Source organism: Equus przewalskii, chromosome 2 (genome assembly GCF_037783145.1).
Source record: "Equus przewalskii isolate Varuska chromosome 2, EquPr2, whole genome shotgun sequence".
Taxonomy (NCBI): domain Eukaryota; kingdom Metazoa; phylum Chordata; class Mammalia; order Perissodactyla; family Equidae; genus Equus; species Equus przewalskii.
Window position 1 is genome coordinate 14,531,049 of NC_091832.1, and position 20,564 is coordinate 14,551,612.

The 20,564-nt window shown below is 58.4% G+C and overlaps 1 protein-coding gene across 32 annotated transcripts in view; it reads right to left on the reverse strand.

Moving 5' to 3' along the window:
• PTPRF (protein tyrosine phosphatase receptor type F) overlaps nt 1–19,854 on the reverse strand; it is an 86,781-nt gene extending 66,927 nt beyond the window's left edge. For 13 of the 32 annotated variants that reach the window (XM_070609904.1, XM_070609903.1, XM_070609890.1 and 10 more), the window contains exons 1-3: nt 19,630–19,842; nt 12,548–12,624; nt 5,597–5,732 (exon numbers count right to left, since the gene is read on the reverse strand). In XM_070609904.1, the coding sequence (XP_070466005.1) occupies nt 5,597–5,687 (91 nt within the window). In that variant the 5' untranslated portion in view covers nt 5,688–5,732; nt 12,548–12,624; nt 19,630–19,842. Of the gene's footprint in view, nt 1–3,367; nt 4,830–5,596; nt 5,733–12,547; nt 12,625–12,788; nt 13,094–19,629 lie in introns of those variants that run through there. The other 19 variants (XM_070609889.1, XM_070609900.1, XM_070609886.1 and 16 more) reach the window with 8 other exon arrangements.
• Nucleotides 19,855–20,564: the final 710 nt, after the last annotated feature.

The following is a 20,564-nucleotide window of genomic DNA, read 5'->3' on the forward strand; positions in this document are numbered from 1 at the left end:
TGACCCTAGCCACTCTCCCCCTCAGAGCCCTGGCTTCCTATCCACTGGATAAGCAATGTTCCCTGCGGCCTCAGGGCCTTTGCATAAGCTGTTCCTTCTGCCATGAAGCTCTTCTTAAATCACTTCTTCACCCACTAAGTTCTGTTTTCCTTTCTGATCTCAATTCAAACATCATTTCCTCAGAAAACCTTCCTTGGTCCCTGTTGTTGTCCCCACCTCCATTAGCTCAGTTCCTGGTTTTAAGCTCTCTGGTAACTCCCTCTCCCTCTCTCACAGCAGTGCTCACGGCTTGTTACGTTGGTGTGTGAGGTTATTACTTTTTCCACATTTTGGAGGAGTATTTGACTCATAGCTGCTTCCCCACGTAGAACAATAACCCTGGGCAGGGCAGCCGCCATGCGGGCCTTGCTTCCTGCCCCGTCCCAGTGCCCAACCCAATTCCTGGCACACGGGCACGGAACGAAGGAAGGAGTGACCAGACAGGGAATGCCGGAGGAGCACGGACACTGCGCCCCTCACACCCGAGGGAAGCCTGGGGGACAAAGCCTCCTCGGGCTCCTGCCTCAACGTGTCTGCAGCAGAAACCAAACCAGAGGCTGGAACCTGCTGAACCGGAATGGCCGGGCCAGGGCGCCTGGGGGTGCGGCGGGGCTGCCGCCCCAAACAAAGACCCAGAAGCCGGGGAGGGGAGGAGGCCCAGGTACCGGTCCTGAGAGGGCTGCCAGGAGGGGAGAGGCCTGAGCCTGGGTACTGTGTGGCGGCTGGACTGGGCCCAAGGCCTGGGGCCATCGAGGAGCCAGGACCCACCTTGGAGGCTGGAGAGGGGCCAGTGCCCGGCCCATCTGCCTACCAGACTCTGGCAGGACTGGCAGTGCTGCCCAAGCCAGTACAGCCCAGGCCGGGGGCGGGGGGGGGGGGGGGGGGGGGGGGCAGCCCTCACCTCCACAGGCCCCGCCCTCTGCTTCCCTCAACTGTCGCCGTCCCCTCACAAAGCCCCAAACCCCAGCTCCTCCCCATCCCAAGCCAACACCTCTTTTGTTCACAAGGAGCTTTGAGGAGCAGATTCTGGCCTTGTCTCTCCCTAGCTGCAAACCCTGTGCTGACGTGTGTCTCCCCACTCCCATCCCTACACCTGCTCCTGCTAACCTGTCCAGGCTCACCTTTCTTGACTCTTTCAAACAAGAGCACCTGCCACAGGCCACGCACTGTGCTGGAACACAGCTGGGCGCCGGTGGACTCGCCACCCACACCCAGGCCTGCTCCAACAGGCCAGGCCTCTGGGCACCTCCTTCCCCTTGCACACGCCCCTCATGCACCCCAGCCCCCAGTCTGGGGGAGCCTGCTCTTCATCCTGCGGCCCTTGGGCTTCCCATCCCAGCACGGATCACATGCCACAGTGACCACAGTGACCAGTCAGGTCCTTAGGCAGGCGGGCACAACCAGGTGACTTGATCGCTCTGTCCAGGGCTGACCCAGAGCTGGTGTTCAGTGAGGGTTTGAACAGAACTTCTGAGACCACATGCCAGGAGGGGCTTCCTCCCCAGCCCCAACATGGCTCCACCTCCCCTCTCCACCTGCCCCCCTCCCCCACCCCACAGAGGTTGTGGCCATACAGCCCTTTGGGCAGCAGCTCCCAGAGGTGTGCCCTGAGACACTCTCAGGGCACCAGGCTGCTGAGCTACTCCAAAGTGGGACAGAGTGGCCTAAGAAAGGAAACAAGGGGGCTGGCCTCACACACCTCCCAGGGTCCAGCCTGGGGGACAGCCAAACTGGGCCACCTCGGAGGCTCCTCTGTGGGGAGACTGCCTGCTATTCTGTGCCTTCCCCGCAGAGTGCACACACACAGGGACACAAGCAGCACAGGAAGCAAAGAGCAGACGCCAGCAGCAAGGGACGGCGAGGCAGGGGAGGGAGCTCCTGGAAAGGCGGATTTCCCAGGCCCTGAACTGCCTAATGAGTTGGAGACTCATTAACGCTGGCTCCTGTGACCACTCCTGCTGCCCTCCAGGGGGAAACATGCTCAGAGACAACGCTGGGCTCCAGGGGGACACACAGGGAGCCCCAGGTCGCGGCCTCATGGTGAGGGAGCACGTACTAAGTGCCAGGTACTTGAACACGTGACCTCGGTTAACCTTTCCAGGTAGGAGTCATTCCCCTCATTGTGCAATAGGAAAACAGGCCCAGGGAGAGAAAGCAACCTGCCGGAAGTTCTGTAGAGGGCAGAGTCTAGCCTGGTCACCAGGTCCCATCTACCCGTAAGGATGAGGGGGAGGGCGCCGCACAACTGTGTGCAGCTCCACGGAGGCTGCAGAGAGGATGATATGACAGACACATCCTCAGCTACTCAGGCCCTCGCCCCCCCCAATATCTGCAGCTACCCCCCACCGACCCCTTGCCCTCCAGCCATCAGACATCCTGCTCTGGGTCCTATGATTCCAAGTAACTGTGCCATGACTAGGGTCCCACTCACACCTGGTCACCTGGTCCTGCATCCTGGCCTCTGTCCCACGCTGCCTGGGGACAAAAGGGAGACGGTTCTCACTGTGGCTCTCCCATGAGCTCCACAGAGCAGCCCAGGCCTGTTCCCGCTTCTTCCCCACAATCTGATCTCATTATGCAACATCCCCCATTAGCAAACGCCCACTCACCCTTCAGGGCTCCCCTCTTCCAGGAAACCTCCCAAGAAGCTTCGGTCACTATCTCTGTGCTGCCCCCAACACAGCACCCGCTGTAGTAACCCTCACTGTGTAGTAACCCTCACTGTGATTCTGAAGGTGGGTCTGTGTGGATTCTTCCCACCTAGCACCTGACACACCCATTAGGTCTGCAGAAACCTCTTCCTGCTCAGGGCCACCTCTGGCCCCACAAGTCTCCCCTTTGAGAAGCCACAAAGCCCTGGGGCTAGGGGAGCTGCCTGAGCCCCGTGTGCCCAGGTCTCCATCGGAGCTGACTCGGCATTGACTCTGCGGCCTCTGGGCTAACTCTTGCCAGCTGCTTCTCCACCCCGTTTCCCTGGCCCCCCTCTCCCCCGCTCCCCTCAGAGGCCAGGGCCCCCATTCATTTGTCTTGTTAAGAGGCCTATAGAAACACATTTGTCCGCTCCGCGCTTCACTGCTCTGGTCGTCAATTCTCCGGGGCGCCTGCCCTACCTTTTGCAGCAGCTCTGCCCACATCTGCCTGCGAGCCCCTGGCTACATGCCTCCCAAGCTCGGCCCAAGCCTGGCCACTTGAGGGGACAGATTCAAAAACGTGGGCAGCGTAACGCAGGCCTGTAAGACACACCCTGCCTCCCAGGGCCAGGTCACCACAGCCCCCAGCCTAGACCTCTCCCCCATAGCTCTCTGCCTGGGAGCAGAGCCCAACTTACCTATTTTAGTGTTTCCAGCTAGTTTCCACCTGCAAGTCCCTGGTCCGTGGGCTCTGATCTTTAAGGGATCAGCATGGAGGTTCTTGGACTCTGCTCTAAAAACTATTCCACTATGCCCCCCAAGTCCTATTGGGGATCCAGGCCTGACTCCACCCCTCTACTCACTCATCTACCATACTCCAGGCCCTGCGCTGGACAATGGTCTGAGCCCTCAGGACTCCCAGACAGACCCGAATGGGACAGACAGATGGTGGGGTGTGGGGAGGGGAAGAGCACAGGGTGAGGCTGACAGAGGCTTGATAACACAGGGCCCAGAGGAGGGCTGAGACCCCTCGGCTCAATCCTGAAGCCAATGGAGGAGAGCGAGAGATGTGAAGCTAGGGGGTGACAGGATCAGGCTTTCATCCTGCAACATGACTCTTCCTGTGGAGTGGAGAACGGGTTATGAGGGTGGAGACCTGAGGCAGGGAAGCCAGCAGGAGGCTGCGGCATCAAGAGCCCAAACAGAGCTGAGGGTGGCTTAGGGGAAGGCAGTGGAGAGAGAAGTGGATGAATTCCAAAGATACGCAGAAGGCAGAAACATGGTGACGGACTAGATGTGGGCTAGGAGAGCAGAGGAGGCTGGGAGGAAACCCAGGTTTCTGACTCGGGTGGCTGGGTGGGTGGTAAGGCACCATTCACCAGGAAGACGAGCAGGTCTGGGGGGATGAGACTGAGGGTACAGGTTAGGGCATGTTGGGCCTGGAGCAGGAGGGGAAGGCAGTTGTTCTCCGAGGGTGTGTTGTCTCAGAAAGCCTAGCCAGGCAGCCCTCCCTCTGCCCTCAAGCTCCTGTCTGAAGGCCCTGAGATCGGGTGAAGGCGAGGGAGCAAGAGTGTACTTCAATGTCCAAGGGCTACTGACCACACCTGACTCTCGACAAGCCTTCGCCTCCCTGCCAAGGTCACAGTCACACCTGACTTCCACCCCAACTTGCCCCTGCAGGCTCACGCTTTCTCCCAGCAGCCTCAACCAGGCCTGGGGATCACCCCCTCCCCTAACCCCAACCTGTTCCTGCTAGCCCAGCCCTCTCAAGCTGGCACCTCAATGCACTCATTACCCCTCACCCCTACGCCCTGCCCCGGGAAGAGTGCCCTCCCCTTCCCCTCACCCTACTAGCCCCATCAGGGCCCAGCCTCCGAGGACAAAGGGTGGGAGATTCCAGTCCCACCCCCTCCAGGATCTAGTCCTGAATAATTAATGAGCCATTAGGAGAAAGGGCCTGGGCGGGGCAGAGAGAGAACTGTGCCCAGAGACTTGGAGAGCGGGGTGGGGGAAGCCCTATGGCCTGCTGACCCGCAGGCTGACCCCTCAGTTGGCCCTTGGCCACCTCTGGGCTCCGGACAGGCTGGGAATGGCCCCTTCCCCCAGGGACCTTGGCTCGGACCTCGCCCCTCCCCCTCAGCGTGCAGATTGGCTGAATCTGCCCTGTGCCCCGCCTCCCACCAGTAACCAAGCAGCGGTAACCATGGCGACAGGGCGGGCTGCGGCCAGTCTTGTAGTGCCAGGCGGGGGAAGGGCGGCAGGAAAAGGACCGAAGTTCAGAGTTGGGTCTGGGCAGGGGACAATCCCACCTCCCCCCAGCACACATGCAGAGGGGTGCTGGAGCCCGGCTTCCCGCTGACCAAGCGCAATCTTTCCCCACTCCCAAGGCTGAGGGGCTGGGGGAGGGAGGTGCCCCCAGTGTCTCCACACCTGGATCCAAGGGTCTAGCCTAGGGGAAGGGCTATGGTGGATCCCACTTCCGAGCCCTCCCTGGACCTGTGGACGCATCTGGCATCCCGTTCACATGTCCATACACATTCCTTGTGTGCCTACCCCGATTCCCACACGAGCCCTGAACATGGCTCACACTGTGCCTTCTGCACAGATCTGCAGTGGCAGACAGCACATGCCTGAGCGCATTACCCAATGACCACATGAATGCCAGACAAGTCTCACTCCTGCCCCATAAAATAGGGTCACACTTAGACATGCCCCACTCTGCAGTGCCTTAAGGTGGCATGGGGCAGGGGTACTCCTTATTAGGGGGTTCTCCAATTGGGGGGTCTCTCTAGGACAGAAGAAGGTCTGGAGGGGTATTGAGCCATGCTGTCTCTCCTAGTAGCTGGTCATGTCCCCCGTCCCAGAGTCCTAGGGGGAATGCTACCTTTCGACCTGGGAGATCCTGCACCTCAAAGGGTCAGACTTACTGTCGCCATGGGCGCCTGCCACCAAACCAAGCATCACGAGTGCGGGCACAAGGGGCACCATCGTCCTCCCTGGGGCTGGCTCGGGGGCCATCCAGGGCTCCAGCACCACAGCCAGCCACAGTCCAGGACAAGTAACCTGTAACAGAGAGAAGGGCAGAGCCAGTTAGCCGGTATCCACGAACATCCCTAGTGCCCACACATGCCACCTCCTGACCCCCACTCACCACCCAGACCCACGCTCAACCTCACTGACCATCCAGAACCTAGCTCAACAGACCCCCACCCTTGGACTGCACAGTGACCACCTGGGCTCCTCACTGATTCCCCAGTGACCCCAAGGATAATGCAACAGTCACAGTGCAGGGAGAGAATACAAGAGGTCTTCAGGTCATTCTCCAAACCTGAGTAGGGGGGCAGGGAACTACTGAGACCAGAGGATGTACTGGGATGTTCTATCCCAGACCTTGAGTTTCCAATAAGGGGACAGGGGCAGGAAAACACGGTCAGAGGGACACAGAGAAAACAGAGACAGGTGGAGACACAGAGAGCAGACACGATTAAGACAGAGACAGGGAGCAGTGAGAAGTTAACAAACCCACACAGGCCAGGGACTCCAGAGTCCCTGGGGCATCCTGCTGTCCCTCCTCTTCCCAGCAGGGAAGGAGGAGGCAGGGGGCCAGGCCCCGCATGCTGAGCACAGGCCCCAGAGCACAGACTTGTTAGCGGCAGACAGGATCCAGGTATAGGAGGCCTGAAGCCAAAGCCACAACCCGTCCAGGCCCGCCAGGATGCGTTCTTGACAAGTTGCAGCTGCCTCACCTGGCCACCCTCATCCTACCCAATTCCCATGGCACGTTCCTGCTCCAAAGGGAAACCACAGGGAGGCCCTAGTGGCGGGGAATGGATTCAACCCCACACCTCCTCTGCCCCTGTCCCAGCAGCCCAGAGCACATCAAGGGTGGGGGGCGGTGCAAACTTTAGGGAGCTGCATGCTCAGAACTGCTGCCCAGGCTGCGACAGGAACATGTGTGTAGGGAAAACCGAGTTCAGGATTGGCTGAACGCCTCCAGGCTTTTGCTCACAGGGCTCCTCAGCCAGGTGTGCCTTCCCCATCTGCCAGGCTCCTATGTGGAGTCTTCGGCATGGCCACACCATACACTACAGATATACTGCCATCACTCCCCAGCCCCAACGGTGAGCTCCTGAGGGTCTCTCTCCCATGTCCCCCCACCCAGGGGGCTTCAGGGGATCTGCAACAGCTCTGCTCAGTGCCCACCAGCCCTGCTCACACCTTGCTCTGGGCAGAAGGATGTCACCTAAGTCCCTCATTAATGCTCTGAAAACACAACAGGGCACGGAGGGGGAGTGAGTGGCAGCGAACACACCTTAGGGTCCTGCAGTGGTACCCACAGACTCTCGTGGGAGAGTCATGATCAGACCCAGGTGCCAACTGACCCACGATGGCAAGAGAATTTGCAAGGAGGTGACAGGACTGGAGAACATGAAGGGGCAGGGCTCAAGGATGGCTCTGCTCCTTCCTGGAACTTGAGCCCTAGTCTCAATTGAGACAGTCATAGATCAGAGGGCAGCAGGTGAGCAAAGGTGCTGGGACAAAGCAGGTAGGACTCCGAGGGGCCCCTCGAAGTGTTCCCTTTGAACACAAAGGGAAAAAGGTGGGAGATGTCCCTCATCCCAAGATCTTGCTGAAAGTCTGAGACAGAAGCTGAGCAGCAAAAGCAAGAAAGATAAAGGGGCGTGGTGGGCATCCAGCCCCATTTACACCATGCCTCGGGTTCCACCCGGGGACCACAGAGCTCAGGTGGCTGACACCAGGAGAGAGGGAGTCCCCACAATGATGTCCTGGATGGCCAATTTGGGAAGGAGGTCACTTTACACTAAGGCCCTGTCTGGGCTTGGTCATCATGGCGCTGTGGTGCAGCAGTGCAACCGACAACAGAATTCAACTTCCCAGCAGTCATCAGGCGGGGAACCGCCCAGCTGGCTGTCATGAGGGGAGGGTCCCCTGACACAACCATCCTGCAGTCCCTGGTATAGGCATCATGGGTTCATAGCTCAGCGGTGTGCTGCACCAAAGGACAGGGGCAGAGGCGCCTAGGACAGGCAGCAATACAATAATCACACAAGTGTCACTCCCAGGTACAAGCACTAGGGTGTGAACCCACCAGTGCAGGCATCATCAGGGCATAACCCTCAGGAACACACATCACAGTGGGCAAATCTCTCTGCTATGGACAGAAAAGGGATGAAGCTATACAGAAGAGGCATTATGGAAGGACAACACACAGTCATCAGGGGATGGGACTCCTCAGGACATTTATCACAGAGACTTACTCCCCTGTACCTGCCTGGGTACAGTGATCACAGCAGTGTAACTGCTGGGGGGAGACAGCACGGAGGTGTAGCTGTCTAGTCCAGACCTCACATGAGTGTAGACAGAGAGAACAGACATCATGGGGGTGCATTAGACACAGATATAGAGGGGTATAACTCCCCAGGACACTGTCGTAGAGGTATAACCCCGTTACAGACATCATGAGGTGTCAGTCCCTGGTACCACTATTAAAGGACCATGAGTCCCCGGCACAGCCACCCTGGGGGCCTAACTCCAGAACAGACATCATGCGGTACACCCTTGGATGAGATTCTGACCATGGGTGTCAGAGACCCTGGGCCTCTGGGAACCCCATCCCCAATGTGACAAAGACAAGTGGCCTTTATTTGAGGACTCCAGGGAAGCCCATGTATCTGGTCTGGGGTGCTCAGGATACTGTTCAGAAGCAGAAAGTAGGACAGACAAAGGTGGAGAATTTGAAAACAAAGAGATTCCCTCCCCAGAGAGCTTTTCCCAGCAGTCCACAGACACAGGGACATGGCTACCCAGAGACACGCGCAGACACAAGGGACACACATACGGACACATTCTCGGGGAACTACTCTGGCAACCACACAGCCGTCCGAGCCAGGGCCTGTTCCTCACCAGCGCCTGGCGTGAGCAAGCTGCCTCCTGCCCCAGACTCTGGACACGGACCCTGCCCCCAGTGTCAGGTGGTACAGGCCACGCCCAGCTCAAGGGCCCCCTCATGGAAGTCCTGGATCCCCCTGCTGGCCTCATCTAGACCTTGGCCCTGCCCCCACCGGAGAGTGCTCAGGACCACCTTTGAGAGAAGGTGGGAGAGGAGCAGGGAGGTGCAACCAGCCTTGCTGGCATCTGCCGAGAACCTTCTGAATCCAGTGCAACAGTGTTAAGAGCAGAGCATCCACTTCCGCCAGCCTGGCTGGGTGAGTACAGGCTTCCAACAACTGAGATGAAAACAAGGCCTGAACACTTGCACACTCAGGCTCGTGTCGAATGGCACTGTGGACCATCGGTTCTACCAAACTGACACACTTGGGCAGGAAAACAATTCCATGCTGTATGATATTGTACTATAACTGGATGCAATTTTTCTACATTCAGAATGGTTCTAATATATCCTTTTTCTTTGCTATGTCAGTGTAAAGCTGCCAACTGCCCTTTCTTGGGAAGAACTGTCCTTTATTCTCAAATTTTGTCCTTGGTGTTAAAATGTCCTTTCTCGTATGAAACGATAGTGATAGCAGATAGCAGTTATTTTTTATAACGTCTTCACTTGGCAAAATAAAAAACTGCCAAGGCATGTCTGGCCCCGAAGTACTTTTGGAAATTGTACTGGTTTGTGAAATCAAAGAGCCTGAGAGGGAAAGGAAGGAGCAGACACCACACCGAGCCCCAGGATTCGAATAAAAACGTCACGGAAATGCGTGCTACACAGAGGGCATGTCACTTCCATGCAGCTCAAACCCACCCACCCCTGCCAGCCTCAGTGGGGGGCCCCCTCAAGAGACAGAGAGACCGTGTGACGCCAGAGATGGGGGGGTTCCCTGGCAGGAGAACAGCTGGGATCATTCCAGTCCTCCTCATGAATATGCAAACACAGATTAATTTGTTTCCCTTGGGCACGTGTTATTATTCACAAATATTAATTAGTCTCCAAATACCACCTGTTCCTACAGTCTCCTCCCCATCTTCTCCCCAGGCCAGGACCCTGGCTCCCGGGAGGCTGGGGCCCCAGAACGGAAACCAGCAGAAAGAGGGGTATTCAGGGCCCCGCGGAGCGACCGGCCAGGAGGAGAGGCCAGGGCTTGGGCAAGAGGAGCCCGAGGCAGGGAGAGCGCGGAGCCGTGCATCTTCTGACCGGCAGGCAGCTAACCGAGCCCTTTTGTCACGTCCTGGACAGTTCACCGCGTGGCACTGCAGTAGCAGCCGCGGAGGCGGAAACAGGCCTTGTTACACTTGGGAAGGAAAACCAACATGTTTCCAACTCTCACCAAACCAACCGCCGGATTATGACGGGGATAAATCACAGTCTCAGCCGCGACCCCAGCCCCGGGAGGCGGCCGGCAGCGGCTGCCTTCCCTCTCCCAGCCCTCGGCCAGGTCTGTGAGCACAGCCAGGAGCAGCCCACCGCCCTCCCGCAGCTGGGTGCCCCCTTCCAGCATGGAACACCCCCCCACTCTTTCGCAGCCCTCAGCTTCTCTGTCTCCCCTGGGAGTGGAGGGGGAGATCAGGAGGAGCGTCCCAGAGGCTCTGGGGGTGGCACAAGGTCCAGCAGAGGCATAGCTCCGGGGGGCAGAAGACCAAGGGGACAAGTGGAGACAGCTTCCGACAGCCAGAACCCCTCAGCCCCCAGCCCTCCAGCCCCCTTCCTCCCTTGAGTTAACGCTCACCAGCGTGGCTGCCTCAGGCCTCTGCGCTTGCTCTTCTCTCTGTTGGGAAGACTGCCCTCTCCTGCCCCCAGCCACCTGCTCGCCCCTCAGACCTCAGCGCAGTGGCCCATCGCAATCTTCTCTGAGCCACCCTCCCCACTTTTCCAGGTTTGCACAGCATGGTAAAGGCAGCAAGAGGGTGCAGACCAGTGGGTCTCAATCCACGGTGACTTTGCCCCCCAGGGGACATTAGGAAATGTCTGGAGACATTTGTCAAGCCTGAGGAGGGCCCGGTGCTACTGGCATCTAGTAGGAAGAAACAAGCGACACTGCTAGACAACCTGGAACAACAGGCCAGCCCCCCACAAGAAAGGATCATCTGTTCCAAAAAGTCATCAGTACTGAGGTTGAGAAACCCTGATGTAGACAGCAAGAGCTTTTGCTGACATGGCCTAGGGCCGGCCCTGGCACCTACCCCAGCACCCTGTCCCCTCTGAGCACCCTGGGCCCTGTCCCCAAGGAGGCCTCAGCCTGGCTAAACTCTTCTACAAGCTGTCCCTGGGCCTCAGGATCTCAGAGCATTTTCCCCTCCCTCTCCCAGTCCACCCTGCCTCTGGAAGCCGGGCTTCACAGCACACCCCACTCCATCCCTTCAGACATGCCAACAGCAAGCGGCCTCCCCGGGGGACAGAGGGCTCCACTTTCAGGCACCTTTTCTGGTGAGACTGGGCTCCCAGATAGGTCAGACCCATCATCTGAGGATGGACAGGTGAAGGGATGCATGATATTTCCACATCACCCTCCCCTTCCATGTGACCTTTCCAACCTGTGACACGGCCCTTCCTGCTGCACCTTCTAAATAACTCCAATGACCACCTCACCACGCAGAGGGTCTGGCCACCAGCAGATACCCGATACATGCTTATTTCCTTCCCCTGCCCAGGCCAGACCCATCTCTTCCACGGCCCTCTTCATCCAGCTGGCCGTGCAGAACTGTTCAGTGAGCCCTGCTGGGCCCTGAGCCAGGAGGCAAGGTGATGGACAGGACAGTCGTGAGCTCTGCCTTCAAGGAGCTTACAGAGGATGGCCCAACCAGAACTCATCCTCCCCAATCCTGCTCCTCCTCCAGGTCCCCATCTCAGTGACACCACCACCCCTGATCTGGCCACCCAGTCCTCCTCAAATTCTCCCTCTTCCTCATCTCACACACCCAACTGGTCAATAAGTCTGAACCTGCCCTGCCTCCTCTATCCCAACCACCACCATGTTAGTAAGACTTCATCACCACCCACCTCTGTAGTGGGCGTCCAGCCTCTGGTCACTCCCTCCAATTCATTCTGCACACAAACCAATGCCCCCTTGTAACTACAAAAATGCAAATTGGATCATGTCCCTCCAGTACGCTTTGATTGCTACCTATTCCACAGTAGACACCAAGATAATGTTTCATGAACAGACGGATGCATGGGCGAATGGATAAAGGAACACATGGATGTTGCTCCTGTGCTTAAGAACCTTCAAGGCCTCCATATCACCCTCAGGACAAAGTCTAGAGTCTTCAGCCTGACATCTGAGGCCCATCAAGCTCTGATTCCAGCCTAACTCTCCAACCTCATTCCCTGTTAACTCCAACCCACTCGCTCGTACTTCCAGCAGAAAGAGAGAAGGAGAAGCGGACCTCAAGGAGACAAGGAGGGATGTGCCCCAGATCCTGTGGGTACCCCACTCCTTCTACTACAACCTACAGCCAACAGGAACAGTCTTTTCTAAAGAAACACGATGAATGGAAAAGCAGGCAGATCCTGGTGCAAGTCCTGGGATGTCACCCGGAAGCCTATTTCACACCTACAGCAGCTGACGAGCTGTATATCAATCCTCACCCACCGCCATCATCCATTCTGGCCAGAAACTCGGGCACCGTCCTTGACACCTCCCCTCCCTCACGCCCCACATTCAATCCTTCACCATGTCCTGTCTACTCCACCGCCCTAAATAGCACTCGAATCCCTTCTCTCCACCTCCATCCCCACCCTCCCGGTCCAGGCCTCCAGCATCTCTCGGCCACATGCACACTGGATCATGTCACACCCCTAGTGACAACCCTTCCATGGCTCTCCACTAGCCGGCGTCAAAATACAAGCTGCTGGGCCTGGCCCCCAGGACCCCTCTGCGCCCTGGCCCCAGCACACTCTGGGGCGCACTCACCAGGTCTTTGCTTGCTCACGCCAGTCACTCTTGGACAACCAGCACCGAGGGCAGGGCACCAGGGCCTCCGCTCCTTCCTGGAGAGAGAGGAAAGCATCAAGAATTTCATCACAGCAGAGTACATCTAGACACAGAAAGACATTCAAAATATGCTGTTTATGTAGGAAAAAAAAGCAGGTCATGGAACTGTTCGTGCAGGATGATCTCCATTTGGTAAAAGTGAAGAAAGAAAGAAGTGGACCTCAAAGAAACAACGCGGGATGCGCGCCCCACATCCTGCGGGTGCCCTGCTCCTTCCACCACAACCTGCAGTCGACAGGAACAGTCTTTTCTACAGAAACACCGTGAACGGAAAAGCAGGCAGATGCTGGTGTAGAGTCATTTCTTCACTTCTTGAAGAAGAGCCCACCTCTTCACACATTCGCTCACTTGCTGGGGCTCCTGAGCACCTTTGTGCCAGCCTTTCTTCCAGGCACCGGCATACCGCCCAGAACAACACAGTCCAAGTTCCTGACCTCAGCGGTAAAACTCGTGTCCACAGTCCTCAGCGTAACCTGGAGAGGAGCAGTGGGCTCCACCCACCTCAGCAGCCCCCCCTCCAGCCCCTCCCGCCAGCCAGCCAACTGCCAGAACTTCCTCTTCTGATCCTCAAACATGCCACATTTCATCCAGTCCCCCAGCCTTGCCCGTGCTGTATGCCATTGCCCGGAACCCACCCTCCATGTTCTTCTAGCCAATAGCCCTCGGATCTCAGAGCCAGCAGCACTTTCTCAGGGAAGCCTTCCATGATGTCCCAGACGACATGCCTGGACCTTGCCTTGGAGCAGTGACCACAAATGCGATGATTTATTTATTTATACAATTGCAGAGCGGTCACTGAATTATGACCATAAGCTCAGAGTGTGCCTGGCTCAGCTCTGTGTCCCCAGCACCCAGCAGAGAGCCGGGGCACAGTAGGTACGCCCTCAGGATACGTTGAATGAGTGAGTGAATGCATGAATGAGTTCACAGAAAACAGCCTGGCCTGGAAGAGCCGTAGCGGCATACATGCAGCCTCCAAAGAAGCTTCAAAAACAGTATTTATTTTTGACTTTCTGCTCCTCTATAATTTTTAAAATGAAGGTGTGCCCCTGGATGCCTCCTCCGCTGGCACACACACAGCGACAGAGCCCGGCACCTTTCTTCTAGAACCATTTCTGAGCCCCTACCAGCGTGGGTGCCGTCCTGGGTGGGGGCCGGGGTTGGACACACCCACACCCTTGTCACCACCTCACTACGCTCAGCACCTTGGGCAAAGGATGCACCTCACAGGTGGGGCTCTCCTCAGCCGCCCGCCCCTACACACACCGTGCCCTGCCCCACACAGCCCTGCCACCTGGGCTCCTCCAAAACAGACACACAGGAACTGGCTCAGGGAGCATCCTCACTAACTTGGGGCCAGCCTCTTGACCCTGGAACTGTCCTCGCCTGAGACTGACCACCTTGGCCAACATGGGGGATGTCCTTTCTGACTGAAGGCCCACCCTGACTGACAAGACAGGCCTCACCAACCCCAGACCATCCACACTGACCCTGTAGCTCACACATTCTCTGGCCATCGACCCCCTGCCCCCCACTTAGAATCACCAGCCTGTGCCTTAGGATGGCCCCACACTTCCCTCCCCCAGCCCACTGAGCTTCTCCATAAAGTTCCCTGTGGCCGCTGCTCCCAGCACACAGGTTGCCGGGCAGGTCTGGCCAGATAAACCAGCTTCCGTGTCCCAAACTCAAAGGATCGTTTGTCTGGGGACGCCTGTGGGGCCTCACAATGCCAGATGTGAGGCTGTTGGCTCCACTGTTGCTCAGGGACCCAGGGGCAGAGGGGCAGAGTCCAAGGCGGAGAACGGGGAGGGTCCCTCAAGCCAGCAGGCATTACCGCCACACCCAAGACCACACCCGGGGCACTGAGCCTGGTGCCTGGAGACTGGACCTACACTGAGCAGGAGCCACAGCCGAGAGAGGTGTGTGCGCCACACGGTCTGGAGGCAGGTCAGAGGCAGACAAAGCAGCCACAGCACCATGCACTTGGAAAGACCCCAAAGCACACAGAACAGCACCAGGGCAGGATTCTAGAAGAGCCAGACCAGCACCTAGAACCATACCAGGCCCGGAAACCGGTATCCAAACCACCTAGAGAGGCGATCAGAACCACCCCTCAGATTCACCTGCAGCAGCACCCAGAACCACTCTGGACTCACCCTGGGACGAGCCCAGAACGAGCAGGGCTGCCGAAAACACCCAGACCACCTAGAAAGCTACTCAGAAAGGGCCTGAGGGGCACCGGACCCAAGTTAGGAAGCCCTGGTTCACACCCAGGAAGGCCTCCCAAGCAGTGAGGGTGGCAACTGTGACCACGATCAGGTACGAAGGCCCTGGCACCATGGGGGGGCGGGCCCCCAGCAGGGCTCTCCAACACTGACCAGGCATGGAAGCCAGAGCAAGCCGAAACCTAGAGAACCGCCGACGGCCCTCTGGAGCAGTCCCCAGGCAGCCCCTATGGCTGCCCCAGGAAGAGTCCCCAGGAGCAGCAGCTAAAACTGCCGAGGAGCCAAAATCACGATCCGGTGCCTCTGGGCCTCAGAGCCAGAGCTGCCCGGGGCCCAGGCGGGGGACGGAGGGAAATAGGGGACCGAACCTGCGAGGCTACCCCTTCTCACAATCCCCTTCCACCCTCTCCCATGGGGGCTCCCCAGGGCTTCATCCTCTAGTCTTCTCACGCCTGCCCACCTGAAGGTCAAATACGCAAGCAACACACACAATCCTGTCGATGACGAGGGCGGCGCACTCCCTTTGTCGGGCTCCACCGACGGGCTGACCTCAGCTCCAAAGTGCAGCAGGCACCCTAACCTTAACAGGGTATCCCTCTTAAAGCCCCCGCCCCAGGATTCTGATGGTGGCGGGCGTGCACCACCCATTGCTGACGATCACAGTGACAACTGCTAACACAGAGAGAACACCGCTTACCAGACGCCCTGTTCTAAGCACTTTCTCCATATTAACTTTGATCCTCATAACATCCCTATGAGGCATGGAATTTTATTATACCCACTTGACAAATGAGAAAACTGACTCAGAGATGTTAAGCAACTTGCTCAAGGTCACACTGCTATTAAGAGGAGCTGAACCCCAGCAGGCTGAAACCAGAGTCTGCGCTCTTAACGCTGAGGTTGTCTTCTCCTGATGAGCACAGCTCTGCACTCTCTCATGTAACTCTCTCTTTTCTCTGGCCCAGACTTCTCTCCCAAATTCCTGATCCTCACACCCACCTCCCTCCAGGATTCCCTCCTCACTCCGAACCTCAAATGCCCCAAGCACCTCAAAGGCAACAGGTCCAACTTGAGCTGCTTATCCGCCCCACAATCTACCTCTCCTCTGCCAGTGCCTAGCTCAGTGAAGGCCCCACCCAGTCACTCCCAGGAATGCAGACCCCTTCCTCTTCCTCACCCCACATCCAATAAATCATCCTGGCCTAAGAATGTGCCCTCTAAATGGCTCCATGCTACTGTCTCACCTGAGTTACCTGCACCCTTCTCCTCACTGCGTGTCCTGTCTCCATCCACTTCCCACAGACACAGAGTCCTCTTCCAGAAACATAAATCTGATTATAGCACATCCCAAACTCCCTATCCAAGCTCTAATCCTTTGGTGTCTCCCTTCTGTGTTTTCAGAGTAAAATCATAGCTACTTAACAGCGCGTTTAAGGCCCTCTGTGATCTGCTGCATCTCTGAATACCCCACAAGTGAGAAGACCTGTGAGTCTTTACTTGCACTGTTTTTTTCCTGCCTGGAGTGTCCTTTCTTCAACTGGAAAACTCTTATTCATCCCTCAAAACCCAACTCAGATCACCCCTTCTTGGTCTCCTCTGGGACTCATCTCACCTTGACATTTGAACTCTCCTCTGCCTTATTTTGAACTCCCCCAACCTTCTAACCTCAGCTCAGAATTGCAGCTGCTTTAGGCAAGCTGATGCCACACTCAACCTCAGCAGCTAAGGGGCAGGCTGCCTCTCCTACACAGCTGTTACTCCCACAGGAAGAAGGCAGCCTGGCAAAAGTGCCTAGTCTCGAGTCTGGCACACAGTCAGCAATCAAGAAGAGGTTACTGAATGGCTCTGTGTTCCCATGATGCACTGTTCCCCCAGGGACCAGGAGCTTCTCAAGCGCAGGGCCCTGCTGTCAGCTTGGCCCAAGCACACAGCAGTTGTCAGTCACACAGGGAGCGACTGCCGCTGCTGCTGATGCACTGCCACACAGTTCCCTTGGATTCGCACAACACCCCTGGCACCTGACCAGGGTTGGATTTGCTGCCCCATTTTACAGGGGGTAAAACTGAGACTCTGGGAGGAAGGGAGCTCCTCAAGGTCTCAAGCGGGAAAGTGGAAGAGCCGTAGTGTGTGTCACAGCCTCTGTGGAAGAGATGTGGGTCCCACCTCCCCCTGACTGAGAGCCCTCAATGCTGGACTCCCACAGTTAGGGCCAAATGGAGAGAGCGGAGGAAGCATGAACTGCCAGGGCCAGCATTTTGTTGCCTATCAGTACAGTTCCCAAGAAAAGATTTCAGCCAGTCTACTCTCTGCAGGTACCCTGCCACCCACACTTCACCAGCACCCAAATCCAGCCTCCTCTCTCAGAGGCCCTGGACACCACACCCACCCTCGGTGTGCACAAGGCTGAGAGTCGGGAGGTCGGGAGCTGCAGGAGGAAAAGAGGGAGGGAGGAAGAATGATATCAAACAATTTCCTGGCTAAAGGAAAGAAAGAAGGAAGGGGAAGTGGGAAAGAAAAATAGAACAACAGACATTTCAAATGATACGAGGGAAAGTGAGCAAGCAAAAACGTACAAGAAAGTGTATGCACTGCGAGTGTGGACAGACCCCTCCCTGGGATGTGCACAGGGGTGCTGTGAGAGCACAAGCGAGCACACAGAAGTGGTGCATGGGCATGCAAGCACAGCAGATTTCTGAGCTCTGGCCGCCACACAGGCCCAAGCGTGCAAGTGTGAGGGCAGGAGAAAGTAAGTGGATGTGGAGTGTGTGAGGGGTGTGTGTGAGCCAACTGGGAATGGGGGGGGTGGTGGTGAGTGTGTGGCCTGGGCCTTGGGCTGCGGATGTGGAAGCCCTAGGCTCATTCACATAATCAGTGAAAAACAAGGATTTTCTTGCTCCCAGAAGCAAGAGTTAATAAGGAGCCAAGCATAGAATTCCTGAGATTTCCCGTCAGAAGCCTGCTCTGGATCCCACCAGATCCCTGGAGCCTCCCAACGCATCCCTTGGCAGATCCCTTCCCTTCTCAGGGGATCCCTCACCATTGAGGATCCCCCTGGACGCTCCCCCCTGGATCCTTTTCCAGGCTTCCCACCCTAATGTGCTTCCCTGGGTTCTCTGGCCAGATCCCACACCCGGTCAGTCTGGATCCCTGCCCCTGTCTGTTCAGGAGCCAAAGTGGAGCCTTCACCACCAACACTCAGCAGTCCAGCCTCCCAGGCTCTGCCTCCGCCCCCGGGGAATCCAGAGAATCCCGTCACTGGCAGCCTCCCTTCCATTTCACAGCTCAGACAGGTACAGGGCTCCCCCCCTCCGCGCGCCAACTCGGGGCCCTGCACTGGGGGGATGTTGAAATGGAAAGAAAGGCTAGCCCCGCGCCCACCCTGGGGTGGAAGAACCAGAGGGGCAACATTCCAGAGAAATGGGGAGGGGGCCTAACAGTGGGGGGGGGGGGGGGGCAGGGACACCAAGAGACCAGTGAGAGACACGAGAGAGACCAGGGAAGGGACACTCTGAGAGACCCAGGGCGAGAGAACAGAGACCCGGGAATGGGGGAAGGGGGTGAAGAACACAGAGACCCAGGGAGGGGGAACGGAGAGACCGGGGGAGTGAGCACAGAGAGACCCACGGAGAGAGAACAGAGAGACCCGGGGAGGGAACAGAGAGACCCGGGGAGTGAGCACGGAGAGACCCGCGGAGAGAGAACAGAGAGACCCGGGGAGGGAGCACGGAGAGACCCGGGGAGTGAGCACGGAGAGACCCGCGGAGAGAGAACAGAGAGACCCGGAGAAGGAACAGAGAGACCCGGGGAGGGAGACACAGCTGGAGAGGCCCTGGGACTGCGGGGGGCGGGGAGGGGGGGTGGTGAGACTGGGAGGCAGTGACACAGGGAGACAGAGATACAGAGACGCTGAAGGGCACTGATAGAGACCCAGACAGAGAGAAACAGAGAAAGGAGCTGAGACAGAAACATGGGTACAGCGATGAGGACCGGGGCACACTGGGACGGGACGGGACGCGGGGCGGCGACTGAGTGAACTTTCCGGAGCGGGTCCGAGTGGACACGTCCTCACGGGACAGGTCGCTCCAGGGCCTTCAGGTCGTCGCACCGGGGTGGGGGTGGGGACAGCCCGCCCCGCCCCTCTCCTCCCCTGCCCAGCCCGAGCTGGCGCCCGGGGGGATGGGGGTTCCAAACTCGCCCCGCGCTCCCCAGGACCGCACGTGCGCCGGGGCCGCGAGCGAGACCGGGGCGCGGCGGCTGCGGATCCCCTGCCGGCTGGGAGGGGGCGCCTGTGCGGCGGGGGCGGGGGCGCGGCCTGGACCCGCCCCGGGCTGGGGGTGGTGGGAGGTTGAGGGCCGCCCCCGGAGCGCGTCCGCGCCGGCAGTGGGGGGAGACGAGGCGGGATCAAGGAGGGGGAGCACGAAGGCAAAAGGGAAACTTTGCACTGGGGGGGGGGGAGCAGGCTGCGGCTCAGGTGCGGCGGGGAGGGAGGGGAAGGAGGGGGAGGGCGGCGAGGGGCGGCGAGGAGCTAGCCAGCCGGCGGCGGTGGGGGGGGCGCGTCTGCCGCGGGGTAAGCACGGGGAGGAGCCGCCGGGCTCGGAGGGGGGGCGCTTAGCCGAGGCTGCGGGCGCGGCAGGTGGGGGCGCGGCCCGGCCTAAGCGGCGCCCCCAGCCCCCCGGGACCGCCCCCAGATCCGCTGGGTGGACGCGGGGAGAGGCGGGGGGAGTGGGGAAGGAACGGATGCGGAGGGAACTGGAGGGGGGCCCGGGGGTTACTCACCGCCTATCCAGGGGCCGTCGGTCCGCATGTCCCCCCCAAGCCGCTGGGGCCGCTGCTCCCGCTCCTCTTCTGCCGCCGCCGCCGCCACCGGGTCTCACTCCCGCCACCGCCACCCGAGCTGGAGCCGGAGCCGGAGCCGGAGCTGGAGCCGCCGCCTCTGCCGCCGCCGCCACCGCTCCCGCGCTCCCGCGCCAGCTCCAGCCGCGCGCCCCCGCTCGCGCCCGCGCCCGCGCCCCTGCCCCTGCCGTGCGCGTCCCCGGCGCCGCCCCTCCCCTCGTGCACTCTCGCTTGTAGAGCCGCGGAGCCGCCGTAGGCCGGGCGAGGCCACAACCCAACGCCAAGTCTAAGCCGACTGAGACTCCGATGTTGAACCAGAACCCCGATAATGAGCATGGACAGACTCAAACTCCCATACAAAGTCCAGATCTTATTAGTGGCTCCCAAATAGGAACCTGATACTACTCTAGGACCCCATTTCCTCCCCATACAGATCTGAACCTGATACTGAGCCCAGATCCACCTCCACACTCAATATTGAGTCCAAACCCCTAAATCTGCCCCGAAATTGGCACAAGTTTAATCTGAACCCTTATATTGACCCCAAATACCAATTCTCCCTCTAAAACTCATCACTTCTACCTACCTGACCCTAGCACCAACCCTGGTCCTTAAATGGTGCCGGTACCAATGCTGAGCCCCCGATTCCTATATAAACCCTAAAGTCCAATAGCTACCTTGCTGTGGACGCCGGTACTTTCTCTTCTGAACCCCAAGCCTTACATAAAACTCCAGTACCGCACTCCCAGCCCCAGGTCAACACCCACACACTTCCTGAACTGGGATTCCCAATTCCAGAATTGGGACTGGGTCACCGGAAAAGGACCCTAACACAAGTACTGACCTCAAACCCCATCAGTCCTTGGGGCCATTTAGTA